The sequence below is a fragment of the Tetranychus urticae genome, chromosome 1, assembly GCF_039701765.1.
Source record: "Tetranychus urticae isolate SD_2017Ah chromosome 1, NJAU_TeUrti_SD_1.0, whole genome shotgun sequence".
Taxonomy (NCBI): domain Eukaryota; kingdom Metazoa; phylum Arthropoda; class Arachnida; order Trombidiformes; family Tetranychidae; genus Tetranychus; species Tetranychus urticae.
Genome location: NC_142958.1, coordinates 16413271 through 16429334, shown reverse-complemented (window position 1 = coordinate 16429334; position 16064 = coordinate 16413271). Strand labels below are relative to the sequence as shown.

General features: G+C 33.6%; 5 protein-coding genes, 1 long non-coding RNA gene and 1 pseudogene across 18 annotated transcripts in view; 3 read left to right on the top strand and 4 right to left on the bottom strand.

The window, feature by feature from the left end:
- The window catches only part of LOC107359058 (uncharacterized), a 64725-nt gene extending 62940 nt beyond the window's left edge, over positions 1–1785 (bottom strand). The window contains exon 1 of the mRNA XM_015925504.3: positions 1422–1785. Coding sequence (XP_015780990.2) covers positions 1422–1424 — 3 coding nt within the window. The 5' untranslated portion in view covers positions 1425–1785. The remainder of the gene's footprint in view (positions 1–1421) is intronic.
- On the bottom strand, positions 1780–4235 carry Bcs1 (mitochondrial chaperone BCS1). The gene is made up of 3 exons (XM_015925505.3): positions 3503–4235; positions 3205–3441; positions 1780–3135 (listed from the first exon to the last, which is right to left on the bottom strand). The coding sequence occupies exons 1-3, from the start codon at positions 3957–3959 to the stop codon at positions 2567–2569; spliced, it is 1263 nt and encodes a 420-aa protein (XP_015780991.2). The 5' UTR covers positions 3960–4235; the 3' UTR covers positions 1780–2566.
- Positions 4159–7058, top strand: LOC107359059 (RNA cytidine acetyltransferase pseudogene; annotated as a pseudogene). The gene has a single exon (XR_016198179.1). The product of XR_016198179.1 is annotated as an RNA cytidine acetyltransferase pseudogene (transcript).
- Positions 7059–7680: 622 nt separating this feature from the next.
- On the bottom strand, positions 7681–8155 carry LOC107371948 (uncharacterized). Its single transcript, XR_016198182.1, has 2 exons — positions 7956–8155; positions 7681–7886 (listed from the first exon to the last, which is right to left on the bottom strand). It is a non-coding gene; the product is annotated as an uncharacterized LOC107371948 (long non-coding RNA).
- A 254-nt stretch (positions 8156–8409) lies between these two features.
- On the top strand, positions 8410–11262 carry LOC107372221 (RNA cytidine acetyltransferase-like). The gene has a single exon (XM_015940417.3). The coding sequence runs from the start codon at positions 8410–8412 to the stop codon at positions 11041–11043; it is 2634 nt and encodes an 877-aa protein (XP_015795903.2). The 3' UTR covers positions 11044–11262.
- A 60-nt stretch (positions 11263–11322) lies between these two features.
- LOC107372223 (enolase-phosphatase E1) lies at positions 11323–12644 on the top strand. The gene is made up of 4 exons (XM_015940418.3): positions 11323–11708; positions 11794–11926; positions 12052–12166; positions 12242–12644. Exons 1-4 carry the CDS (start codon positions 11323–11325, stop codon positions 12598–12600), a joined length of 993 nt encoding a protein of 330 aa, XP_015795904.1. The 3' UTR covers positions 12601–12644.
- A 116-nt stretch (positions 12645–12760) lies between these two features.
- cac (calcium voltage-gated channel subunit cacophony) overlaps positions 12761–16064 on the bottom strand; it is a 57600-nt gene continuing 54296 nt past the window's right edge. For 9 of the 12 annotated variants that reach the window (XM_089266767.1, XM_089266760.1, XM_089266762.1 and 6 more), the window contains one exon: positions 12761–15804. In XM_089266767.1, coding sequence (XP_089122893.1) covers positions 14998–15804 — 807 coding nt within the window. In that variant the 3' untranslated portion in view covers positions 12761–14997. The remainder of the gene's footprint in view (positions 15805–16064) is intronic. The other 3 variants (XR_016198172.1, XM_089266776.1, XR_016198170.1) reach the window with 2 other exon arrangements.

Below are 16064 nucleotides of genomic sequence, written 5' to 3'. Positions count from 1 at the left end.
GAACAAGGTGAAGACAGTTTAAGGCACAACTCGGTCCAAATAAAGAGATTTCAAGGCAATTAGAGAAACAAAGTGAACACTGAATAGATTAACCAAAGCAATTGAAAAGAGGAATCCATTCAATAGTCAACTTGCAAAGAAAACTCAATGAAATTTTGCTTTTCTTCACTTCCATGATTCAATATTCATTGAGAATTTCAATTTTTTCTCGACAAACTATTCTCCAACAAATTGCTAGAAATGAATTTTCCTTACTTTAGACTTTTACATTGAACAATTGATCATGAAATTTTCATCTTCATTTGATTTCTTCAATTAAAATGACACTTTCTGCTGTTGATTTGTGCTGTAGTCTGAAGTGTTTCTCACTTTGATTAATTAAATGAATGTATGAAAAGTCGATCTTTGCTTTTTGAAAGTAAAATTGATTTCATTTCAATATTGAAATTGAAAACTGAACAGACTCGACTAAAGCAGAAAGCTTATAAAAAGTGGACAAAAAATGAGGTCAAATGTTCCATAATTGTAATGAATTTGAAGTTTTATGGTTTTCATCAATTCAATGTCAAATTGAGATTCAGATTAAGCCAAATCAATTGCTTTTTTGCTTGTTTCTGTCAACTTTTATTTAAGATTAAATTTTTGTTCATGTTGAAATATAATTTAATCAAGATTTATGAACCTTTTATACAGTTGAAGTCAGTGAAAGTTGAGATATTTTGGATCGTCAAAATTATTTTTTCTTGATCGTAAAAGATGAAAAGAGAAAGAAAAGAAATGGGTAAAGATTTTGATGTTATTTTAACCAGGTTAACCAGGTAGAGATGGAATGGATGTGGATGTAAGAAAAGAACCCTCAGGGAGTTTCGAATACCATAATCTTTTTTATCTATTTTCTGGTTTTTTTTGTTGCTTCTCTTCTTTTCTAAAGGTGTCAGTTGGTGAATCAGAATTTGTCAAGATGCAGATAAAAGGAATGGAATGACAAAAGTTTGGAAAGGTAAATGAAGATAAACAAAAAGATGAATATAAAGATAAAGGATGCACATGAGATGGATTGGATGTTGGCAAGAGTTTCCTAGCAATAGAAATGCTTGTTTATCCTTAAATATTGAGTTCAATGTAATTCCATTCCCAGGTTTTTTTTCTTTCCATTTTATCCTTTTTTTTCTGGCAGAATTTTTGTTTATCTTCTTAAAAAGCATACACAGAATCACCATTAAATTGAAAGGTTGGTGAGAAAAGAAAAGGACGAAAATGATGATTATGATGATGATGGTGATTGAATAGGCAAAGTTTGACTTGCTTTTGTCCAGATTATTATTGACTATTCATTGATTACAATAATCTCTCTGTTTCAAGATTTATTCAGTTATGACAAAGACGATTGAATCATTTAAATATTTAAACATTAAACTTACCATTTTGAGATATTGATTGGTTTATTGTTTTTTTTGTGTCTGGTCAACTATTGAAGAAACTGGAGAGCGAACAAAAAGAGGATCAAAAAAGATGTAAAAATGATTGATAATTGTGACCAACAGGGAACACAGAATGATAAATTATGATGTTACAGTTGATGATTATGATTGTGATGAGTTTAATGATGACTTGAATTACAGTGATGATGCTTTGTCAACTAATAATGTTGATAATGTTGTTTCACTTTGAGCTAAATTTTTCTCCTTTTTCCTAAGACTAACATTATCATTAGTTGAAATTATTTTTCACTTTATGAAACATTTACTAACAGTGAGTAGACAATCAAAGAGAAAGATGTTTTGTTTTCAAGTTGATTCACTTTAATTCACATTAGTTATAAATCCAGGAATCACAATGATTACAGAAAAAATGAAGTAAACAATAAATTAAATGATGAACAGTAAAAATCCAAGTTGGTTTGCTGGCTACTTGAGATGCTACAAAACATTCAATATCATTGTACAGCTTTGTTTTTGGTATACATTTGTTATTCCTATTTTCATTAGATTAACCTTTCCATTTTGTATTGGCATTTTACTTTCTGTTAATTTTATCACAATTTTTGAACCTTTTTTCTTGGTTGGGTTTTTCAACATTGACAAGGATAACAACAATAATAGAGGAAAGGAAAGCAACAAGAAATGAAATTTCAGGTTAACCTGGCAAGTAACTGTTTTTCAGTGAATCTTGTGAATACATGTAAGTTTTTCTTGCCTTTAACTAACTTAACGTCTCTTTCCTTTCCCATAACAACTTGCTTTCCTCTCATCCTCATCCTTTTCATCTCACATGCTCATTCAGCCTTTTTACTTCATCTTCATCATCTTCTGTATCCTTTCTTCTTCTGTTTCTTCAGCATCTTGTATGAAATGAATTGGTTCCTATTCATTTTATGTGTTTCCAGTTGGATCGATATTGTTATCGCCTTTCTTTTCTTCCTTTCTCTTTTCCTTTCATTTTCTCTCAATCTTCAATCAGATTGCAGTAACCTTGTGAAGTGAGGATGAAAATGATGGTGTAAATGCTTTAAATATGAAGACAATTCGGTCTGATCAGGTGGCAGGTTTCATCTCACTTTATGTTGTCATATTCGCTTCCTAAATTGATTTATGTTTTCTAATGCCTCTTTTGGATTATTTTTGTACAATAAAAAGTATCCTTGTAACATAGCCATTGAAACCTGCTTTGTCTCCAACAGAAGTCTGTCTTTAAACTGAATAGCCATTTCGGTATCTTCTTGCGGATAAAACCTGGTGAAGGCTTTAATAATTTGTTCTTCACTTGCATAGCCAATATATTCTTTATAATCAACTCGACCTGGTCTTATCAGTGCGGGATCCAGTCTTTCTAAGTAGTTTGTGGTCATAAAAAGTATTCGCGCCTCCGATGAAGCTACACCATCAAGCATGTTCAAGAGTCCACTAAAAGTCAATCTACTTGATCCATCATAGGCAAGTTGGACATCTTTTCTCTCTTCACGAGACACAAAGGCAGCATCAATATCCTCCAATAAAACAATTGATTGTTGCGGTGTCACATTCATTAAATAATTTAATCGATCATCCGTAAGTCCTCGCTCACTTAAATTTAGGCAACATATGCTGAATTGTAATTCTCCGGCTAGTGCAGTAATGAAGCTCGTTTTACCACAGCCTGAAAAATAAGAAAATTTAATTAGTAACTTTATTCAAGGTTTTAAAAATGAAACAAATAAAAACAAACCTGGAGGTCCATAAAGGAGATATCCACGGCGATAAGGAATGCCTCGTTCTGCATACCAGTCAGAACTATCGATAAACTCCTTTACATCTTTTGTTATTTTTTCACTTATATTTCCATTTAGTATCACCGAAGAAAGTAATCTTCTTTTTCTTGGCGCTCCGAACTCTCTCCATTCGTGGCCCATTGCTGTGTACATAACAGTTTTTCCTTCATAGGTAGCCAAAGCATCTCTTCTGGCTGTCACAATAATAAAACAAAGGTTTAAGTTTAACAATCTGGATAACACAATTGTACAAACCTTCATCTAAAATATCAAAATAGAGCTGACGATTTCTTCCCAAAGTAGTTAATTTGACACTTTCCCAAGGTACTCCTGTATTTAAATTTAACATTTGATCACGAGATCGCTCCAAAAAAATTAATTTTCCTCGATACCAAAAATAATGTTGACCAACTGATGGCACAAAGTCAAATTTTGTTTCAACTTTACCACTCTCCATTTGATTAAAGGTAGTTTCGACGGATAAATGTTGGGCATTTTTTGTATTACGATTGATCCACAAGAGAAGCCACTCATAGCTACGGTCCCGGCAAGGTACCTCCAAGCTCATCAAATAGTTTCTCTGGAAAACCTGAGTACCAACTATGAGAAATTTACGAAGGATTGCAATTCCAGAGCCAATTCCAACAAGACCAAAACCGGCACCGAAATACGGATTAGTTGACAAAGAGGCTATTATTTCACTTATCGCCATCTATTATAAATTTTAGATTTTAATATAATGATAAATTAATTTTTTCAATACCGAGAAGACTAATAGAAAGATAAGTTGTTCAAAATCAAAACATAACAATAACATGTGTTACCCGAATTGATTCAAGGTTGGCGCTAATTTTATTCTTTTTAGATATTCTTTTTAGACAACAGATGGAGCATATAGTTTACCAATGTTTGTAAACAATAACATGCTTTTATTTTTTGATTCTCTAACGTGTTTAATTTCAACAATTTAAATTCAATCCGTTTTGAAAAGTTTATTAAATAAATACTTATTTATTTTTTGATAAAATCAAATGAATTCTACAAGGATTGACAGTCGATTAAAACTATTACTGGACAGTAATAATGTTCAAAAGAAACGAAGTATTTTTGCCATTTGTGGGGAGAAACCACATCTTGCTGTACCGATTGTGTTCCACTTTCTTCGAAAGTCTAGAGGGACAGTGCTGTGGTGCTATAAAAAAGATCTCCCTCACAAAGAAAAAAATAAGAAAAATAAGAAAAGAAAATTCGACCCTGAGGATCCCTTTGAGATTTTTGTCCGATCAACATCGATCAGGTGGTGTTACTACCATGAGACTGATCGGATTCTTGGAAATAGTTTTGACCTGCTGGTTATTCAAGATTTTGAAGCGCTGACTCCGAATGTTCTTGCTCGGACAATTGAAACAGTTGCTGGTGGTGGATTCATCATTTTCTTGTTTTCTAAATCCATGGATTCTATTGGATCTTTGAAGATGGATATTCACAGAAAATATCAAACCGAATATGGGCAGAATAAAGAAGTCGTCTCCAGATTTAATAAACGTTTTCTCTCTTCTTTGGAAAATTGCAAAAGTTTTATAGCGATGGATGGTCATTTCAACCTTCTACATATCCCTGCAAAGATTGAAGAAATTGATTCGAGCCAAAAACCAAATCAAAATGAATTGAAAAAATTAAGCAACTCTTTTGAAGCAAACCCATTAATTGGACCATTGGTAAATTTATGTGCAACATTAGACCAATCAAAAGCTGTGGTTTCAATGATTGAATCGTTGGCTGAAAAAACTTTGAGGACAACAGTTTACTTGACAGCTTCTCGGGGACGTGGAAAATCAGCTGCTTTAGGCCTTGCTGTTGCCGGTGCAATTGCGAATAATTTTTGCAATATTTTTGTTACTTCGCCATCTCCGGAGAATCTTAAAACGTTTTTTGAATTTGTGATCAAAGGACTCAGTGCTTTACATCTTAAACAGAACTTTGATTTTGATATAATCAACTCGAATGAACCATCACATAACAAGTCAATTGTTATGGTTTGTATTTTGAATCAATTTAATCAAAAAATTCAATACGTTCCACCCAAGGAGATATCTGAAAACAGTTTGATGAAAAAGTCTGCTGAATTAATAATCATCGATGAAGCCGCAGCTATCCCATTACCTATTGTCAAGTCATTTTTGGGGCCATATATAGTTTTTTTATCATCAACTATTGATGGCTATGAAGGAACCGGTCGGGCATTGTCCATAAAACTGATAGAACAGCTCCGAAATGAGGAAAATAAGTCCAAATTGAAAGAAATAAGGCTGAAAGAGTCTATTCGATATGCAGATGGCGATCAAGTGGAAATCTGGATGAACAATTTATTGTGTTTAAAAAATGTTGGGTCTCAAAAGAAAAAAATGGACTCTAATAATATTGATGACTGTGCTCTATTTTACATTAACAGGGATACATTATTCAATCATCACCCGACATCAGAAAAGTTTTTAAATAAGCTTATGTATCTTTACACTTCATCTCATTATAAAAACTCACCTAACGATCTTCAAATGATGGCTGATGCCCCAGCTCATCATTTATTCTGCTTGCTTCATGCGAAAGCCAATGTGAAAAAGAAAGATAAAAACTCAAATATGTCTGTCCCTGAAGTTTTGTGCTTCATACAAGTTTGTCTTGAAGGGCAAATTGATGAATATTCAAAATCAGACAGGTCACAAAATAATAAAAGACCTGGAAACTTGATACCTTGGACGTTAGCCCAGCAATTTCAAGATGCCAAATTTCCAGCTTTATCAGGTGCTCGTGTGGTCAGAATAGCTACGCATCCGGAATATGTTGGACACGGGTATGGTCGGCGAGCTTTACAGCTTTTAATCGATTATTTTGAGGGGGAGTTTCTAGCTGATCCGGATTACATTTCGAATGAGGATTTTTCAGAATCGCAAGCACTTTTGGTATATTTAGAAAAAAGAAGACCTGAACGTCTAGACTATATTGGTGTATGTTATGGTGTTACTTATGATTTATATCGTTTTTGGAAATCTTCTGGCTTTGTACCAGTTTATTTACGCCAAACTACCAATGAGTTAACTGGTGAAAATAGCTGTATAATGATCAAACTTTTGCAGCATCGAAGGACTGAGTTTTCAAATAAAAGTTCAAAGGATTGGTTGATAGAATTTTGGACAGATTTCAGGCGTCGATTTGTTTCGCTACTGGATCGTGATTTCAAAAAATTGCCCATTCAATTGGCTTATGAGATGATAACTTCTGATAAAAGTTTATCATCAACCAACAATGTACTATTATCGCCTTCCGAGATCGACGTGATTCTAACTAACGATGATGTCAGTCGTTATTCATCTTTAGTTGTTAATGAATCTGTTTCACTCCATGGAGTATTTGATTATTTAACAGTTTTATCTTATTTTTATTTCACTGGAAGGTTTACATCGGAGTTAGATAAAGAAGTATGTAATATAATGATTGGCCTTGTTCTACAACGAAAATCATTGGAGGAAATATCAAAAGAACTCTCAATAAACCATGATACAATGAAATCTAATCTAGGAAAAGGTTTAAAAATACTATCCGCATCATTTTTGCAAATCAAAAATGCGAATGATAAAACTAAGGTTGCAATGTAACTCTAATTTTCGCTTTATTCATATTTAAAAACATATTTGACATAAAATTAATTTTTTACTATTGTTAAACTATCTAGACACTTGAATGTGATTGACACAAAAACAGAATAACAGACTCCTTATTTATAAGTAATAAAATGCGTCTTTTCAATTCACAACCATAAACACAAAATTTGTTTAATCAAAAATTATGAATGGTTAAGTTAAGAAAAAGTAAATTATTCTGCAATAACAACGCAGAAGTGATTTGTCCATGAATAATGATAAAAACTTTTCAAATTTTTTAAATCATTTTCTCTCAATCTTCCATCAGATTGCAGTAACCTTGTGAAGTGAGGATGAAAATGATGGTGTAAATGCTTTAAATATGAAGACAATTCGGTCTGATCAGGTGGCAGGTTTCATCTCACTTTATGTTGTCATATTCGCTTCCTAAATTGATTTATGTTTTCTAATGCCTCTTTTGGATTATTTTTGTACAATAAAAAGTATCCTTGTAACATAGCCATTGAAACTTGCTTTGTCTCCAACAGAAGTCTGTCTTTAAACTGAATAGCCATTTCGGTATCTTCTTCCGGATAAAACCTGGTGAAGGCTTTAATAATTTGTTCTTCACTTGCATAGCCAATATATTCTTTATAATCAACTCGACCTGGTCTTATCAGTGCAGGATCCAGTCTTTCTAAGTAGTTTGTGGTCATAAAGTATTCGCGCCTCCGATGAAGCTACACCATCAAGCATGTTCAAAAGTCCACTAAAAGTCAATCTACTTGATCCATCATAGGCAAGTTGGACATCTTTTCTCTCTTCACGAGACACAAAGGCAGCATCAATATCCTCCAATAAAACAATTGATTGTTGCGGTGTCACATTCATTAAATAATTTAATCTATCATCTGTAAGTCCTCGCTCACTTAAATTTAGGCAACATATGCTGAATTGTAATTCTCCGGCTAGTGCAGTAATGAAACTCGTTTTACCACAGCCTGAAAAATAAGAAAATTTAATTGGTAACTTTATTCAAGGTTTTAAAAATGAAAAAAATGAAAACTAACCTGGAGGTCCATAAAGTAGATATCCACGGCGATAAGGAATGCCTCGTTCTGCATACCAGTCAGAAACGACCAAAACCGGCACCGAAATACGGATTAGTTGACAAAGAGGCTATTATTTCACTTATCGCCATCTATTATAAATTTTAGATTTTAATATAATGATAAATTAATTTTTTCAATATCGAGAAGACTAATAGAAAGATAAGTTGTTCAAAATCAAAACATAACAATAACATGTGTTACTGACTTGAATTGTTTCAAGATTCAAGGCTGGCGCTAATTTTATTATTTTTAGATATCCTTTTTAGACAACAGATGGAGCATACAGTTTACCAATGTCTGTAAACAATAGCATGCTTTTATTTTTGATGCTTTAACGTGTTTAATTTCATCAATTTAAATTAAATTTGTTTTGAAAAGTTTATTAAATAAAATATTTATTTAGTGTATTGAAATGACTTCTAAAAAGATCGACAGTCGAATTAAATTATTACTAGACAGTAATAACGTCCAAAAGAAACGAAGTATTTTTGCCATTTGTGGGGAGAAACCACATCTTGTTGTACCAATTCTGTTCAACTTTCTTCGTAAACCTAAAGGTACAGTGTTATGGTGTTTTAAAAAAAGTCCAGCTCACAAAGAGAAAAAGTTAAAAAATAAATTCAAAAAAAGAAGAGTCGACCCTGATGAAGATCCATTCGAGCTATTCATTAGGTCAGCATCAATCAGGTGGTGTTATTATAATGAGACTGATCGAATTCTTGGTAACAGTTATGACCTGCTGGTTATTCAAGATTTTGAAGCTCTCACACCAAATGTTCTTGCTCGGACAATTGAAACAGTGAATGGTGGAGGAATCGTTATTTTCTTGTTGAAATCCATGGAATCTATTGAGTGTTTGGTTATGGATGTGCACAAAAAATATCAAACCGAAATGCATAAGGATGTTGTCTCCAGATTTAACACACGTTTCATCTCATCTTTGAAAAATTGCAAAAGTTTTGTAGCTGTGGATGGCCTTTTCAACCCTCTTCATATTCCTGATAATATTGAAGAAATTGAATCGAGCCAAAAACCAAATCAAAATGAAATAAAAAAATTAAGCAGCTCTTTTGAATCAAACCCATTGATTGGACCATTGGTAAATTTATGTGCAACATTGGATCAATCAAAAGCTGTGGTTTCAATGATTGAATCGTTGGCTGACAAAACTTTGAGGACAACAGTTTCCTTAACAGCTTCTCGTGGACGTGGTAAATCAGCTGCTTTAGGCCTTGCTGTTGCCGGTGCAATTGCAAATAATTTTTGCAATATTTTTGTTACTTCGCCATCTCCGGAGAATCTTAAAACATTTTTTGAATTTGTGATCAAAGGACTTAGTGCCTTGAATCTGAAACAGAACTTTGATTTTGATGTAATCAACTCGAATGAGCCATCACATAACAAGTCGATTGTTACGATTAATATTTTAAATCAATTTAATCAAAAAATTCAATATGTGCCACCCAAGGAGATGTCTGAAAACAGTTTGATGAAAAAGTCTGCTGAATTAATAATCATAGATGAAGCCGCAGCTATCCCATTACCAATTGTCAAGTCATTTTTGGGACCATATTTAGTTTTTTTATCTTCAACAATTGATGGTTATGAAGGAACTGGTCGGGCATTGTCCATAAAGCTGATAGAACAGCTCCGAAATGAGTCAAATAAGTCAAAATTGAAAGAAATAAAACTGGAAGAATCTATCCGATATGCAGATGGCGATCAAGTGGAAATCTGGATCAACAAGTTATTGTGTTTAAAAAATGTTGCGTCTAAAAAGAAAAAAATGGATTCTATTTCCAATATTGATAACTGTGCCCTATTTTATATTAACAGAGATGTCTTATTCAATCATCACCCGACATCAGAAAAGTTCTTGAATAAGCTCATGGCTCTGTATACTTCATCTCATTACAAGAACTCACCTAATGATCTTCAAATGATGGCTGATGCCCCAGCTCATCATTTATTCGGCTTACTTGATACTAAAGACAATGTAAACAAGAAAGATGAAAAATCAAATATGTCTGTCCCTGAAGTTTTATGCTTCATTCAAGTTTGTCTTGAAGGACAAATTAGTGAATATTCAGTATCAGACAAGTCACAAAATAGTAAAAGACCAGGAGATCTGATACCTTGGACGTTGGCCCAGCAATTTCAAGACAACAAATTTCCAGCTTTATCAGGTGCTCGTGTGGTCAGAATAGCTACGAATCCAGAATATGTTGGACAAGGATATGGTCGGCGAGCTTTACAGATGTTAATCGATTATTTCGAAGGGAAGTTTTCAAATGATCCGTATAACATTGAACATGAGGATGGCTCAGAAAATAAAGAATCCCACGCACTTTTGATGTCTTTAGAAGAAAGAAGACCTGAACGTCTCGATTATATTGGTGTATGTTATGGGCTAACTTATGATCTATATCGTTTTTGGAAATCTTCTGGCTTTGTTCCAGTTTATTTACGTCAAACAGCCAATGAATTAACTGGTGAAAATAGCTGTATAATGATCAAATTTTTGCAGCATCGAAGGACTGAGTTTTCCAACACAATTTCAAAGGATTGGTTGATAGAGTTTTGGACAGACTTCAGGCGTCGATTTGTTTCACTATTGGATCGTGATTTTAAAAAATTGCCCATTCAATTGGCTTATGAAGTAATAACATCTGATAAAAGTTTGACACAAACCAACAATGTACTTCTATCGCCTTCCGAGATCGACGTAATTCTAACTAACGATGATTTCAGTCGTTATTCATCTTTCATTGTTAATGAATCTGTGTCACTGCATGGAGTATTTGATTATTTAACAGTTTTATCCTATTTTTATTTCACTGGAAGGTTCACATCAGAGTTAGATAAAGAAATATGTAATATAATGATTGGTCTTGGTCTACAACGAAAATCATTGAAGGAAATATCAAAAGAACTCTCAATAAACCACGATACAATGACATCTAATCTGAGAAAAGGTTTAAAAATACTATCCGCATCTTTTCTGCAAATCAAAAATGCGAATGATAAAACTAAGGTTGCAATGTAACTCTCATTTTCGCTTTATTCATATTTAAAAAACAATATTTGACATAAAATTAATTTTTTCTGTTTTATAAACTATCCAGACACTTGATTGTTCAAAAGCAGGATATATTTAGACTCCTAATTTATAAGTCATCAAATATGTCTTTTCTCAATTTATATTGTTGTGAACCTTTGAACTGTAACAATCTTTTCAATATTAAATGTGATTTTGGGATGATTATTCAATCTTTATGTTAATTCTCTAACCTAACTTTACGACTCCAAGACTATTGTCTTCACTATGCCCATACTTGAAATAAAAAAACCTTTAGCCATTGTTTTGGATGTGACAGGTCCTCTTGTAACCAAATCTTTCATGACTTATTCATCAGAGACTCGGCAATTTTTGTTGAATAATTACAAAGATTATGTCAGAGAAGTTTGGGGACGAACAAATTTGAAATTATCAGTCAATTTCTTTCGGAAAGAGATAGAATCAGAACGTGATGAATCCAGATATCCACCTTTAGCTCCAATCTCAGCTCCCCAGGAAGAGCAAATTAATGCTTTTCTGGAACATTTAAAATACCGCTTCGAACACGCCTGGGGTGTTAGATCAGCTGCTCTTGGTATTTTTCATCTCGGATTGTCGGAGTGGGCCTACAAAAAGGGATTGCTACTTACACCGTAATTGTGATTATATTGTTTATTAATATCTCCTTCAATTTTTCATTTTAACAATAATTTTATTTCATGTGATTTTATGTTGTAGTGTTTATCCAGAGGTTAAAGATGTCTTAACTCAATGGAAAATGGTTGATGGTCTCAAAGTGTATGTTAATGTTGGACCCACTAATTTTCTGCGTAACGTTTTCTCTCGAACCACTCAGGGTAATCTTTTACCGGTATAAGGCTTTCTATAATTTTTTGGATTAACCCTTGTCTTCCACTTACAACCTGTACCTCTTTAGTGTGTCTCTATTGAGGAAACTTGTTTCATTTACACTTTACTCTCTCTCACTCTCTCTAGTTGATTGATGGTCATATGAACCTTTTGGAACACAAATCTAAAAATTTCATCAAATTAATCCAGCTGCTTGAGATGAATCCACAAGATATTGTGTTTATAACTAGGATGGTCGAAGGTAAGCGTTCAGCTCTTTTACTTGTTTTACATAATCTTGGTGAACGTTTTCCTAATTGATTTGTTTTTACTTTAGATGCCAAATTAGCTTCCAAGGAGAACATTCGTGTTGTAATTATTGTCCGTGAAGATTTCGCTCCAGATACAGTGGCTGAAATCAAAGGAACTCAAAAAGCGCAAAAATCATCAAGGGAAAGGGAGAAACAGCGAGAGGAAAAACGCGCCAAAAAGAGACAAATGCATCTGGCAAAATCAAGAATAAGTGCTACTGAGTTTGGTGGAGAAGAAAAACATATAAGTTCTGATTATGAGACGGTAACATCAGGATTCGATGATGAAGATTATGAGCCCAGTGCTTCGAGCATAGGAAATACCGATGATATTCGTGATTTTCCTGTCATCGTGAAATTAGATGATCTAAAATGGTTACCTTAGTCAAATCAAGCTTAACACTTATTCCTCCGCCTCTATGCCTGTATGCCTGTATAAACAACCAAACACTATCATTTAAATGGCCGATTGGTTTCCGAACCTTCTGTGATCCATGAACCATCAAAGATCCGAAATGTTGAAGAAATAATTTAAGATTGGAGCATTTTAAATGTGTGTATATAATTAGTCCTCGCAAAAATGGAGAAAACAAATTTTGAAAAAAATACAATAAAAAAGAGGCTCTCAACGGAGAGTACTTGAAAAGAAGAGTTTCAACCAAAAAATCAACAATTATCATTTTACATGGTGTGTTTTTCATTGATGGAAAAAGACAAAAAGCAAATATTCCTCAAAATTGGGTGCTCAGGTGATTGAGTTATACTTGGAAGATGAAGAGACCAACAGTTATGGCAGGAACAAAAGTAAACATAACATCATTGCCATGGCTCTTAATAACTTTAATGTTGATTACCATGCATTTCGATGAACCATATTACATTTAATATACACATTAATAACGATTCTCAACATATCCAACTCTGTAACCCTCCATAATTTTTATTTGAAACCAGCTGAAATTGTATATAAATCTTGCTTAACATATATAAATCAAGGCGAACCTAGAATCATTTTGTTTTTTTGTATAATTATCTTATATATATAACAATTGATTTTGTATAATTATTTACAGGTTGAAAAGATTTCCAGATCAATGTGAATACAAACACAATCGATGTTTTTGTTTTTCCTTATATTTTGTTTGCCTTTCGGTATCATTGTTAACACGTACTGAACAACGAGCAAAAATTGAGTCAACAAAAAAGATGAAGAGACTGAAAGATTGAGAAAGACAATCTGGTGAACAATTGTCATAATTAATGTGCTTCTATATACACAATTTATGTACAAGATATTTGTTATGGCTGATTGGTCTAAGCTTGTGTTGGTTTTATGCTTAAATGATGCTTTTGCATGGAGTTACATGAGTTAATGGATGATACCTTTAGCTACAAAAAAAACAAGAGTATCAAAACAATTAAGGCTCATTTTCTCGTCCCTCTTAATGTTTATCAATTGCTTTTGTTGTCGAATATTTTTCCTTGTTGATTCTCGGTTGATTACAATATGATGATGAAAATGTTGGTAAAGCAAAACAAAAAGGTTGTGCTTGGAACCAAAATGACAGGGCAAAGTGAAAGGTGAAAAGAGAATGGAGAGAGAAATAAAAGTTGACCCATAAGATGAAATTCGTTGTTGGATACTCGATTGTGATTATCCTTTTCAATGGTAGCCACCATCATCACCACCATCATTAGTGCCACAATTAGTACCAGCCATTGTTTACCATGAGCTGTTGTTCGTGAACAAGGTAAAGTTGGAATTGGATAAAAGATGTTTATCTCCTTGTGGTTTAGAGGCCAAATTATGTGTGTGGTGTGTGTATATGTATTGAAGGCAAGATACAAGAAAAACAAACAACAATGATAACGATACAGATAATAATGATAATAATAATATAATAACATTATTGATAATAACAATGAAATAACAATTATTTACAAATGAAAGAAAGATAACATGGAGGGAAAAGAGTTACAGTACAAAAATTTGTGTCTCAAATTGTGATAATGATGCTGGCATTTTGGTGATTATTAATGATGGTAAAATGAAAGTCTCCAGGAGAAGGTATAAAGATTGACATCACTTGTTTATCATGACAATTCGCAAAATTGGAATTTCAATTGATAAATGATTTTAGCTTTTAGTTACAAAATAAGACTGGGAATTGATTTACAATTGATAAAGCTTTCTCTTTTTCCAGTCTTTGCTCAACATTTATTTTCTCGTTAACATAAGAGATTGATTAATTTATTCCTAACTTTTGTTCGTTTTGTAATCTAAAATTAAAAAATTGAACCAATTGAAATTGATTTGTTGTAAAAAATCGAATAAAGTAAGATAATGAATTGAACCATTATTAGCCTAGCAATCAGTTGAATGAGAAATGGCGTAAGCAAAGAATTGAAATGGAGAAGAGCTTATCATTGAAACAGATTATGGTAACAATAAGTAAAAAATGATTCTCAAGATGAAGAATAATGATAATGAAGATGAGGAGATGATAAATTTTAGTAATTGTCTAAGGTAAGAAGGAGTAATGGTAAAATTGTACTCAGGGTGTGGTGGATAGAGTTGTTCAACTGAATTAATTGGACAAAATTAATAGAGAATGAGTACAGAATACGAAAAAATAGAGATTGGGTGGAGACTTGAATCAAGTTGAATGGTGAAAAACAAAGGGTAAATATTTTGCAATAGCAATGACAAAGTGATTTGCATATAAATAATGATAAAAATGAAGAGTGAAAAAAATTGATTAACAACTAAGTTTGCCCAATGTTAGCACCAATCATCATCCTCATCATCAACCTCCAATAGAGTCAAGCCATCAATACGATGATGTCGATGATGAGGCGATGGTGCAGTCACCAAAGGTCCAGGGGGCAGTATAATGGGCGGTTGACCTGATGGTGATTCAGGTAAGGCTATTGGAGCCATAGATGAGGGCAACAATGGCGGTAACAGAGTTGGTGTTGGTGATGATGATAACCCTATCAATCCTGCAGTTGCTGATGTTGATGAAAGTTGAGGTGGTGGTGCTTGTGGCGGTGGTAATGAAGGTGGTGGCTGTGGCTGTGGTGGCGGTGGTGGAGGTGGACGTTTACGAGTAGGTATATTAGCTGCTGCTGAGGCAGGTCGGGGTAATAAAGGTGCTTGTGATAATGGTGGAGGAGAAGAAGAATGATGATGATGATGATGATGATGTTGACTTGGTAGGCTAGTTGAACCCATTGGAATAGCTGAAGATGATGGCATTGGTATCGGTGGTGGTGGACCTCGTCCAATACTAACACCAGCGACTCCTCCACCTCCTAATGCGCTGGCTGCTCTTGATGGTAATGGTGGCGGTTTCAAAGGCCTTGAAAGATGTGAGGTATTTTTACCGGGTTTCCCATAACCATTGGGCAGTGGTGAGGGCAGTATTCGTGAGCCGGTTACTTGGCCAATACCAAGGCTGGCAGCGGCTTCGAATGTTAAGGGCGGATCCGTTTCCGGTGATAAATAAGGCGGCTGTTGTTGCTGTTGTTGCTGAGTTGTATGGTTAGTGTCTGTGATTGATGTCGATTTGGCAGGCCAGTGTCCTGACTAAAAATAATAAAAAATAAAGTAAATATTAGAAAATCGATCCAATACGTTTTTTACATCATGTATAGCTATTATACAAAAGGAATACAATAGATGATTGGATGCCAATTCATGATCATTGATCATCTATAAAATAATGCTCTATGTGCACAATCACTGACCTTATAAGTCTAATTTCAACACAAACTATTGCCATAATGATCAATTATAAAAAAAACTAAAAGACTAAAAATAAACAAACAAAACAACTTTTTGAATAA

Excerpts from the sequence above, each read along its gene's own strand:
- Bcs1 (XM_015925505.3), bottom strand. The coding sequence starts at position 3,959 with ATGGCGATAAGTGAAATAATAGCCTCTTTGTCAACTAATCCGTATTTC. Across the intron at positions 3,442-3,502 it reads TTTTGATATTTTAGATGAAG|CCAGAAGAGATGCTTTGGCT; the intron begins GTTTGTACAATT and ends TTATTGTGACAG. Across the intron at positions 3,136-3,204 it reads TCTCCTTTATGGACCTCCAG|GCTGTGGTAAAACGAGCTTC; the intron begins GTTTGTTTTTAT and ends CTTATTTTTCAG.
- LOC107372221 (XM_015940417.3), top strand. The coding sequence starts at position 8,410 with ATGACTTCTAAAAAGATCGACAGTCGAATTAAATTATTACTAGACAGT.
- LOC107372223 (XM_015940418.3), top strand. The coding sequence starts at position 11,323 with ATGCCCATACTTGAAATAAAAAAACCTTTAGCCATTGTTTTGGATGTG. Across the intron at positions 11,927-12,051 it reads CTCAGGGTAATCTTTTACCG|TTGATTGATGGTCATATGAA; the intron begins GTATAAGGCTTT and ends CACTCTCTCTAG. Across the intron at positions 12,167-12,241 it reads TATAACTAGGATGGTCGAAG|ATGCCAAATTAGCTTCCAAG; the intron begins GTAAGCGTTCAG and ends TTTTTACTTTAG.